The sequence below is a fragment of the Corythoichthys intestinalis genome, chromosome 4, assembly GCF_030265065.1.
Source record: "Corythoichthys intestinalis isolate RoL2023-P3 chromosome 4, ASM3026506v1, whole genome shotgun sequence".
Taxonomy (NCBI): Eukaryota; Metazoa; Chordata; class Actinopteri; order Syngnathiformes; family Syngnathidae; genus Corythoichthys; species Corythoichthys intestinalis.
In genome coordinates this window covers 9899593-9911652 of record NC_080398.1, presented here as the reverse complement: position 1 = coordinate 9911652, position 12060 = coordinate 9899593, and the positions used below count along the sequence as shown (strand labels likewise).

The 12060-nt window shown below is 40.0% G+C and overlaps 1 protein-coding gene across 4 annotated transcripts in view; it reads left to right on the top strand.

Annotated features, from left to right (window-relative positions):
* Positions 1-12060, top strand: part of LOC130915132 (CUB and sushi domain-containing protein 3-like) — a 386272-nt gene that overhangs the window by 341428 nt on the left and 32784 nt on the right. For all 4 annotated transcript variants that reach the window (XM_057834920.1, XM_057834921.1, XM_057834919.1 and 1 more), the window contains exons 60-62: positions 1400-1573; positions 10401-10574; positions 10760-10833. In XM_057834920.1, coding sequence (XP_057690903.1) covers positions 1400-1573; positions 10401-10574; positions 10760-10833 — 422 coding nt within the window. The remainder of the gene's footprint in view (positions 1-1399; positions 1574-10400; positions 10575-10759; positions 10834-12060) is intronic.

Here is a 12060-nt window from a genome sequence, read left to right as displayed (position 1 = left end):
GAACCCAGGCAAAAGCGCAATTCACTTCCTGGAGCCAATGAAGCTTGTTTCTCCAATAGACAGGCATATTACAGACAATGCAGGAGGAGTAGGTTGGGACAATCTACTGTGTTTTTTGGACTATAAGTCGCACCAGCCATAAAATGCCCAACGAAGAGGAAAAAAACATATATAAGTTATACCGGAGTATAAGTAGCATCTTTGGGGGAAATTTACTTGTTAAAATCCAACACGTAGAACAGATATGTCATCTTGAAAGGCAATTTAATATAAAAATACAATAGAGAACAGCATGCTGAATAAGTGTACAGTATGATAATGTTACATGATGCATGAACAACGAAATGCGAATATACTGTCCTCACCAGGAGGCTACGGCTAGGTCCTGGCTATAGGCCCACAGCGAGCTAAACTCCCAAATGACAATGCTGGACGTCCGTATAATTTGCTGACTTTATTTTGGCCGTCGTTATGACACCATCATTTGAAGAGTGAAACTAAAAATACAGATAATACAAATCAATTTCGTCCTCGATATCAAACAGGTTCGCATTAACGTAAATAAATGATAATTAGCTGTCATTACAGCAATGACACAAACGGTTAGCATGCGTTCGCTAGCATTAGCATATCGTTCAAACAACCACACAACTGGCTCTAAGTGTCCGATCACGAGTGGAAAACAAACAACAACAACAGAAAAGATGATACACACATGGGTTGCCTCTGTAGAGATATTTTACAAGCATAAACAATGAACGTAGGTTCGCAGCCGTGTTTCTCTCTCGCTAACTCGCCCACTCGCTCAGACGCTGCATAGCTGTCCGTCTTCTTCTGGCGTGTGAGGTCTCTTCTTCGCGTAAACAAGTGCAAGTGCGCCCCCACTTGGGGGTGCAAGTGCCACAAACTAAAAGCATGCATTTCAATATAAAAAAGTCAATAATACAATTGAACACACATTGCCAAAGGCAGAACGTGAACGTGGCCATAGCTATTAAAAGTTATTCAGATAACTATACCATAAAGAACATGCTAACAAGTTTACCAAACCATCAGTGTCACTCCAAAACACCAAAATAACATGTGAAATGATATCATAATGTGTTAATAATTTCACACATAAGTCGCCCCCCCAGCCAAACTATGGGAAAAAAACTGTGACTTATAGTCCGAATAATACGGTAATATACTTACTCGCATTTGATTGGCTAAAATAGTACTGGCATTTTAATATGTCTGACAATTTTTGTTTTTCGCCACTTTTACAAGTGGGAAAAAGTTTTTCTTTTTAGCACACATTATTCTGTCTGCTAGGATAAACTTGATCAAAACCTTGTCTGTGCTTTTAAAAAGAAACACTTGAAAAGTAAATAAGACTTTGCCTTTATGCTTCCCACAGTGGTGACATGTCCAACACCTCCATCCATCCCAAACGGCCTTCTGGAGGGCTCTGTGTGGGAATGGGGCACCAGCGTGAGCTACAGCTGTCTGTCGGGCTATGAGCTGTCCTTCCCTGCTGTGCTCACTTGCGCAGGGAATGGGACGTGGAGTGGAGACCTGCCTCAGTGCTTGCGTGAGTAATATCCTAATCATTATCACATGATGTGTGTAGAGGTCCCCAGGGGGGGTTCGGGAGAAAAATGTTACGCTGTTGTTACGCCTCACCACTCTTCGTAAACAGGACAAGCAGAACGACCGAATACTCAACGAAAACACAGATGGTGTTGATGCACCTCTGTTAGATAATGCCAGACCGCAATACTCACTTCACACACGGGGGCAGCCTTTATTAGCAATAAGCAGGTTGGCATTATAGTATGTACGTATATGCCTTGTGGTTTAACCTACAGAATGTGTATACAAGCTGCATGGGATTGTAGCAGCAGAGCAAAGCATACTGTAGTTTTTTGAAATGTAAAAAAATATAAAATGCATCTTGCAACTTCCTTGTACTTATGCAGTATTTTAAACAGATATATTAAATAATTTCAAGGTACAATGGAAATGCAAAACTATATACAGTATTCCCCATGTATTGCAAACTTCGTTTGCGGTTGTTTTAATTTGTCTTGTCTGAGGTAAGACTCCACTATTACTTTGCTGCTCAGTTGGAGGGTTTCCAACTTAATGCAATCAGTGCAAGTCATGAATTACTAATGAAGTTTTACCATGAGGCTCTTTGCAGGAGCAGTGAATTATTGGCTAAATAAAGTAAGACAATACCACAATGAGACACTAAAATGGTGAATAATTGCTTCTTTTAATTCAGCATCTTATTCTGTGTCAGGACAAAAATTGCTATTTTATATTTTACACTATGCAGTGGTACCTCGACATGCAATCGCTTCGACACACGATCTTGTCGACATCCGACGTAAAATTTGACTCGCCATTTGTTTCTACATCCAACGGCATGCTCGAAATACAACGAGTTATGACAGCGCCGCAGTTTCTATGTTTTGCCGAAAGACGGATGCTTTTCTTGTGAGAGAAAACACTGGTTCCAAGGTTAGTGCAGGTGGTAAAAAAGGACAAAGATGACGCTTTCCATTGAAATGAAGATGGAAATGATAGAAAAATATGTGCGCGGTGTGGGCATCCGTGAACTGGCTCGACAATACAGCCGTAGAATGTCTACGATCTCGATGGTCCTCCTCCGATCTCCGCTCCCCAGTCTTTATAAGTTAAGATGACAATTATAAATGTGGTAACATTGCCAAAAAAATCACCAGCTTCCTCAGGTTTGTAATCATTTATTTCATCAACTTGTGAAATACAACGCCTACTGTCCGCCGCAGTTGACGCAGCAACAAAACATTCAAAGGGAAAGTAAAATCTCTTCCGCCCTCTCTATCTCACTGACATGTCAACTAGAGGTGTGCAAAATTTCCGATTCTTAGATTATTCGCGATTCGGCCGTGGAAGATTCGAGAACGATTCACAAACATCCAAATTCCGATTATTGAAATATGCCAAGTAAAGCGGAAGTACAACACACTCAGCGTGCCGCGCGGTCTTCGGGACAGAACGGAGCGGGAGTAGCTAAACATTATGCTTCTCATTAACCGGCCCCTCGGGTAATGCCAACGCTCAACTCACGGCTCTAGCTCAACTCATGCCACGAGATAAAAAAACACAACAACATACCTGACTGCTGCCGAAAAGCTGCTACTAGTGTTGTATCGGTCGCGAACGATTCGTTCTTTTTGAACGAATTGTTTGGGTGAACGAGACCGAACTAATCACCATCTGCACTGATTCGTTCTATGAAGTTGGTGGCGCTTGTTCGCTGCGTGGGAGGGCGTTGAGCAAGCGGCAGCGTCTTCTGACATCGCACACGACCAATCAGACGCCAGCCTCATCGCGGGCAGGGGAGGGAGCGGAAACAGAATCATGGCGTATGTCACTCATTTCCACGTGTGGCCAATAAGCAGCCAGCGTGCAGGCAGGGGGGAAAGACTGAGTTTTGTCACTTCCCGTTCAGTGATTCGGTCCTCCGGTTCCTGACCTAGCTTGCTGCTAACTTGACTTTCCATTAATGACTATGCGGTGAACGAGTCATAAAATGAAAGGAAACGACTTTGTCACATATTTGTTAACGTGGAGCCTATCAAATGCTGCTCAAAAAGACAAAAACACCACACAAATCTAGCGAGCATGGTTTAGTGTTCTACTTTTCTCAACAGACTCGGGACTGTGCCTATGACGATATGCTATCAAATTTACAGTAATTTAAAACACGCGTAGCTACGAGGCAAGCAAAACCTGAGCTGCGGTCGCGTGACGGCAGTGAAGCGGGCAGAGAACTGTCACTATATGGAGGCTTCATGGCAGCGATATGTACCTCATATGTGCACAGAAAAAAAATAATATTTAGTATGATCACCATAATACTGATTTGCAATGAAACTGTATATACATGTCAATTTTTTCCGAGTGTTTTTTTTTTTTTTTTTTTTCGTGTCAGAGGGTGTCGGTTGGTTTGACAAATTATGTCAATCCGTCCATCATGTGCTACTCAAGCGCCCCAAAAACAAAGCGCGCGGACACGGGAGATGTCGCAATATGTCTACATTTTTCTTAACAGACTAATGAGAGTAGAAAGGCGAAATCATAAAGCAAACAATTATTTCTCGTCAGCATTTGACGATCTGAGATGCGGGGACGACAGGGGAGCTGACCGGATTATTTTATTTATTAATACCAGTGCAAAAATTCAAAACGATCATCTTAATAATAAAAAACAAAAATACAACAGAGCGAGAGGTTAATATGATGTGTTGGCCGTTCCATAATTAGAAATTAAACTTTCGATTTATTTTTATTTTCGTGACAGCAAGCATGCCGCGTTGGCTGTTAGCAGCAGCATTGTATATGTGAGCAAGATCATGCTAAAGAAAGTCCGTGCGCCCCCGACCCCAAACCCCGACTTCCCCCTCAAAAGGAAAATGTTTAACCGTGTCCTAATTCGAAATGCAAGCACGAGCCATGACTTTGAGCCCATAGAACTAGGACAGACGACGCGGAAGTTCTCCCTCGCTTTTGCAGCAGCGGGAGGGAGACAAGGCTGTCTCTGAGAGCAGAATGATATCGCCTGTCACTCATTTCTGAAACTACGACGAGTGGTCAATGTGCAAGAGAGGGAGGGACCAAGCAATGTCACTTCCCGTTCAGTTATACTGCGATGATAATGTCAACCATGCAGTGCGTTCAGGTACAGCACGCAAAAAACGTCAGCCACTTTAGAACCCGATTTGTTAAATTATTACAGGTATTACTATTATATTTTTTCAATTTTTATTTTTAAATTATTTGTTTTGCTATGTTTATTTACCATTTGTAATAGTACCAGGAGTACTTATTAAGGATTTAGTGTAGGTTTTTGGGCTGTGATTCGAATTAATAGAATTATAATGCATTCTTATGGGAAAATCCTGCTCGGCATACGACAATTTTGTCTTACAAACAAAGTTCTGGAGCGAATTAACTTTGTACGTCGAGGTACCACTGTACAGGTAAAAACCGACCTGTAGCCCCAGTCAAAAAGACCTAAAATTCCGATGTGCGTGCATATATGATCCAAGCTTTTGTTTATTGCTGTTAGAATTTTGGGGGGGCTAATGTTTCTTTAAGTTGGCAGCACGATGGCTGACTGGTTAACGCGATCATAGTTCTGAGATCATGGGTGCAATTATTGTCTGTTGATGAAACACTCTAAATTGTCCGAAGGAATGTAAGTGTGAATAACTTGTTTGTCTTTTGAGCCCAGCAAACGGCTGGCAGCCAGTTCAAGGTGTACCCTGCGTCATGCCCGTAGTCAGCTAGGATAGGCGCTATCAACCCCATTCCTCTCATGAAGATAAGTGGTACAGATAATGAATGACTGTTTTGAAGAATGAATGAATGTCTAAATGTTATTCAAGCTAGTGAGTGTACCTTGCCATTTTTTTATGGCCGTAGAATTTCAAACGCTGCACTCATGCGCAGGTCATGCAATCAAATACAAAGTAATGGCTGCTTTACTGCACAACTTAATGCAATTAATTGTGCATACAATAACAACACTATATAGATTGCTGACTCAAGGTGAGCGGTTGTAAAATGGTTATAAAATTGAATGGTTTGCACTATGTCTCAGAATCATAATGTCTCATAAAAACATGTGTACGATCTCTTTGTCCATTTAAGACTAATTATATTTAACTGCACACCTTTGGCAGACAAAGTGTGTTATTTGTACAAGATTAACTCTGTCTGGTGGGGGTTGAGACTAGGTTGAGAGCCAGAATCTGCAAGTTCAGATTAGTTTTATTATTTAATATTCACTATTTTTTGTCTTTATTGTATTAGTTACGAAATTCAATCTGTGGTAAACTAACGGTAACGGTGTCTGTTCAATTCCCACTAAGGGACAGTATAAATGGGTGTGAAGGCTTATTTGTCTCCATGTGTGTCATGTGTTTGAGTGGTAACCAGTCCTTGGGGTAGTCTGTCTTTCTCCACAAGTCAGCCGGGATAGGCTTCAGCTAGCTCCCCATGACCTTGAACAGGACAAGCGGTATAGAATATGGATGCCTGATTTTTTTTTACCTCTACCTGGCTCAGCGGTGCAGCACTCCATTTAGATCAATGGCTCATGTCCCATGTTTAAGAGTAATGTTTCATAGTAGTAAAAGTATTTGTCTAAATTTTTGTTGTAATTACTTTATACATTTTGTAAATACTTTATACATTACCCTGTAAACGCATTGGCATAGTAAGGACGTGTCTTCTATTTATTCATTGCTGAAAAGAAAGTCTTTTGGTTTATTGAATAGATGAACAGGAGCCATGAGATCAATAGTAAGGCTTTTACATCCACACATTTACGTCCACACATTTGCCTCTGGAACAGATAAACAACTGAACTGAACAGCACTTTTTTTTAAACCCACCCAGTTTTCATATGCGCCAAAGCATTGCAATCTGTGACTGACAGCGGTCTTTCTTTTCTCACGGTGGGCCTATTATATGGGACTTTTCAAAGAAGAATTATTATTGAATTTCAATGCTGTGATTTAGATTCGGCTCTTGCTTGTGCATAATACATTTATATAAGTTTGAGGTGTAAACGGCATGAAAACCAGACATCTGTCAATAGGTGGTAATGGGAAAGGAATTGTAAATTCAAGGTCATATAGGAAACCAATTAGAGCTAATGTATAAAACATTGTCATAGCCATCACAATCACTTGGAATATCCTGAAGATGGAAGAAACTACTAGTGAACTGAGGAAATATATAAGTTGTATGAGAGATGGGAGACAATAACAGCAGTTCATAATAGCATCAATGCTGTAGGAAAAGAAAGACCTAAAAGTTACCATTATTGACATTATGACAAACTTCAATAGGCAGTTTTGACAATGTTGCAATATTGTTGACTGGAGACTTCATGATCATTATTACAGAGGGTCCAGAAGTGAATACTGCTACTCTAAAAACTGTAATGTAGTTTCTTCCTCAACTCAAAAGGTTTTCACTGAAAGGCAAACATAAAGGAGTTGTTCCAATAATGTATAGTACAATAAAGGATGAAAATTCAAAGCAAACACATAACACACCATCATATTTTACCATAGCACCATTACAAACAACAATGCACATCAAACCTTTATGTTCTATAAAGTTAGTTTTGTTCAGTGTGTCTGAACAGATAGTTGTTTTCAGCGTAAAACTCCCGTTGCTTACAATTACGATCAATAAGCAGCTCTGGTAAAGAACCTGACTCTTGTAAACATGTAGTTAAGCCAGCCTCCTGCTGCAGTACTCTAAAGGGGACGCAGCTCGGTGATAAATTACTGGGTTTTACGAAGGCAAATAAATGGAAATTGAGAAGAAAGAGCTGATCTTGGGTGTAGAAAAGCTATTATCTATGCATTAAAATGTCAGCACAGAATTATGTACAACAGTCTTTGGTACTGGTCCTCATAAATTGCAAGGCCATTATTAAGTGGTAAATCCGCCTCAGTTCATGTTAGTCCGATGTACAGTATTTGGAGAACAGACACCTGCATAGCTGGCATTATTGCATGTACAGTCTAAGAACGTTTGTCATGTTGCACCTCACAAGTAAGGATTTTGTAATTATCTGACATACCGCTAAAATTAAAATGTAATTGATATGGTTGTTACGAAAAAGCCTTGCATAACTGTATCTAACATCTAATGTTAAATTGACAAAATATTGTATTGTAATTTCACACTGAACACTTTTGCTGCTCCTATGACATATACAGTAGCTGCAAGGTTTGAGCTGCTTGTGGGATAGAAATTAGATCAGGATCCCCACTCTGTGCTTTTTGCTTACTTGCAATTCTGAAATCCTTCAAATGATGCAATCAGTTGCATTTAAAATTAAGGGAACCAAGGTAGCAAATCATGATTTCATTACACTGCTAGGTTTCCTAGCTAAACGCATAGAAAACAGGAAAATACGGTTTCTGAGGTTGTGTGTGTCTGCAGGAATGGCAACTTTGAATCTGGCCGCTGCATATTGATTACTTCAGAGGCATTGATAATTCATCAAGGAAGGCAAGAGGCTAAGAGAGAGAGTGCGCAAAGAGAGCTAGTGGAAATAAGTTTCGCTGGATGTTCACTTTTTTTTCTCTGATGCTCATTTGCCGCACACATGCACACTGACACAGAATTACACTAAATATGCTGCTTGGTTTTGCCTGTGGATATTTGTCCTATGCATCATGTTGTGTTTAGTACTGTTGATGTTGATGACTGATGAGATTCCCTTGATTTGAAAATACTAAGATTTTTTATTTCAGTGGAGAATAATAATAAGAAAATACTATTAATGATTGGTTTTACCATTTCTTGAGCTGTTCATAACTGAACTATATTCCATTTTTGAGAATGCTTCTGTCAAGGTATTTGCTGTGTGACATCCCTGTTGCAACTTGGCTTTGAGGATGAGCATAAGCAAAAACGTACCTTGTTCTCCAAACTGCCCTTGCGGCAGAACATGTAAAGCTTGGCACAGCTGCCTGCATCATTATTTGCTTTATAACTCACTATCTGACTGACTGCTGTGACTCTTGCTCTTGGCTTTTTTTCTCTAACAAAGGGGTGCCCAATCCCGGTCCTCGAGAGCCCCTATCCAGCTTGTTTTCCGTGTCTCCCTCCTTTAACACACCTGAATCCAATGATCAGCTCATCAGCAAACTCTGCAGCAGCCTGATAACGATCCTGATTAGTTGATTCAGGTGTGTTAGAGGAGCGAGACATGGAAAACATGTCACAGATTACTCAAAAAAATAACTTAATTCCTGATTACGCCTCAAAAAAGTAATCTAGTTACTTTGCTGATTACTTACTATCAAAGTAACTAGGTTACTTTAAAAGTAATTTATCAGTTAATTTTCACCAATTTTTCTCCCTTTGCCATCTCAACATAAGGATGACAACAGAAAAATGTCATCGCATGTAATAAATTTACCGATAATTGAATTTAAAGAAGAAGATCAGCATTTTTCACATAAGGCTTAATCTTCGAGTTAGCGGAGATTTAATTAGTCGATAGAGTTGATTACAACCACCATTGATTCGCGCTACCTTAGTCACTCTGGAGCCCTGAAACTAACAAATAACTGACAAACTGCATGGAAATTGTTGACATCAACTCCACCGACTAATTAAACCCCGCTAACTCGAACATTAAGCCTAATGTCAAAAAATTTGAATTTTGGGTTAGGGTTGACGGCATTTCAGTGCCAATGTAAAATAATGCAATTTGATGGCACAATAGTCAACAACACACAAATAAACTGCACAGTGCAATAAACACAATGGTGGGGGCGGGTGCGGGTGCGGATGCGGATGCGCGCGCACAAACCGGAAGTACGCCATACACACAGACAATTTAAACACAAAACGTGGAGGCAACTAAGCACTTTACACTCAGTCGGACTTACAACACATTCCAAAGATGCTAAGCGAACACGTCACCCCACAGCATAAATGTGCAACACGAATATGATGTAAACAATGCTTGCCAATTTAGAGCGATGACTGCCCGTCGTTGCAATGAAAACTAAGAAACGGCCGCGCATGTAGGGGGTCCAAACTATCGCTGATACCCTCCAGAATGAAGGAAAAATACATTCATTCATGGATGTACACAGATCAACATTCCCTCGCACATCTCAACATTCTGCTCGAATGTGCACCCGCACTGGCAGCCTGGCTCACGCCTTTCTCAGTCCCAAAACACTTAGTGGCATGTGACTCCTTCAGTCCAAAACAGGAAGTAGCTGTTAGCGATTACCATGGAAACACGTACCGGGAACCTTTTTCTAGCATTTTTTATTCAAAATGCTCTTCGTACATGACTACAATGTTCTTCATTCTACATACATTATGAGACAATAACAAAATAGTAACGTACAGACACTAAGGAAACTAATTTTAATCAGATTACTGGTTTGGAAAAATAAACGCGTTGGATTATTCGTTAGTAAAAGAGAGTAATCAGATTACAGCAACGCGTTACTTAGTAACGACTGACAACACTGTTCATGAGATAATACAAAATTGGAAGACTCATCATCCACTTGTGTCCATCCATTAAGGGTGCTGCTTCAAACCCATTTAAAATACTGTCATAGCAGAGTGCCAGCAGTTGGCTACATTTTTCTTTCTGTACTTAGTTCAGTATTCACTTAATCAACATTTAATACAGCTTTGCTATCAAGATAAATGAATGAATAAGTGTCCACCCAGTTTGACTGTTCAAGTACAGACACAAAACTTTGCTCACACTTGCCAATGGAAATGCATCATCTACATTAGAGGTCTGCCCTCAGCTCATCATTTCAACAACATTTCTTTTTATATTTGTGCTTTTGCAGCCAAGTTCTGTGGAGATCCTGGTGTACCTGCCAAAGGACATCGAGAAGGGCGCAGCTTCATTTTTAAGTCAGAGGTGACATTTAGCTGCAGTGCCCCCTATGTGCTGGTAGGATCAACAACACGCATATGCCAGGAGGACGGCACCTGGAGTGGATCTCAGCCCCGATGTATCGGTACTAAACACTGTTACATCCAATGTGATTTTTTTTTTTTCATGTGTGAAATTTAAAAAATTAAATCATTATAAAGCAGAATATACAGCAGAAGATACTACTGAAATTTTTTATTTAGCCAATGCTTTACTGGCTTGTTTTCCACTAGTTCACATTATCTTTATCAAGATTTTTTTCCCCCTCAGAGCCCACAAGAACGACATGTGAAAATCCAGGAGTGCCAGAACATGGATTCATGAATTATACGACTGGTTTCAAGGTAAATGAGGACTGATTTAGAAATGACAATTACTTCTTGAGTTGTACATACAGGTGGTCCCTGGGTTACAAACGAGTTCAGTTCCTACGCTGGCGACGTAAGCCAAATTTCCGTGTAAATCGAAATTAACCCTTTAAGTACCCCCACATACACCCTAAATCTCAAAATCACTATCCAAAAACATGTATTATATGTCATTGTAATGTCCTTGCCAAGATGTTGGAGCTAAATCCTAGCTAGACAGTGAGCTAAGCTCCGAAATGGCGATGTCAGATGTCCGTGTGGTTTGCTGGCACTTGCAGAACGAAACTAAAATCAAAATAAATCAGTTTCATCTTCAATAAACGCAGTGCGTTCATAATTACCATGGTGTAAAAAAGTATCTGAATCTTTTGGAATTTCTCACATATATGCATAAAATCACCATCAAATGTGATCTGATCTTTGTCAAAATCACACAGATGTAAAAACAGTATCTGCTTTAACTAAAAACCACCCAAACATTTATAGGGTTTCATGTTTTAATGAGGATAGCACGCAAACAATGACAGAAGGGGTAAAAATAAGTAAATGAACCCTCTGCCTAAGGAGACTTAAAGAGCAATTGAAACCAATTTTTACCAAACAATTTGTCAGGTTTGTGCCCAATCACTGATGAGTGTTTTAAAGCTGCCCTGCCCACTATAAAAACACACACGAGATAAGAATTGTCTTGATGAGAAGCATTGTCAGATGTGCATTATGGCTCAGTCAAAAGAGCTGTCTGAAGACCCGCAACCAAAGATTGTTAATTTGTATAAAGCTAGGAAAGGATACAACATAATCTCTAAAAGTCTGGATGTTCATCAATCGACAGTCAGAGAAGTTGTCTACCAATGGAGAGAGTTTGGCACTATTGCTTCTCTCCCAAGGAGTGGCCGTCCACCAAAGATAATGCCAAGAGTTCAGTTTAGAATACTCCCTAAAACCTAAAGTTTCTGCTATCGACATGCAGAAATCACTGGCACAGTATATCAATATATCTGTGCACACATCACCTATACGTAAAACTATGGCCAAGAATGGTGTTCATGGGAGGACTCCACGGAGGAAGCTACTGCTGTCCAAAAAAAAACATTTTATTGCTCGTTTCATGTTCGCAAAAAGGCACTTAGACACTCCACAGATGTTTTGGCAAAATATTTTGTGGACTGATGAAACCAAAGTTTAATTGTTTGGGAGTAACAC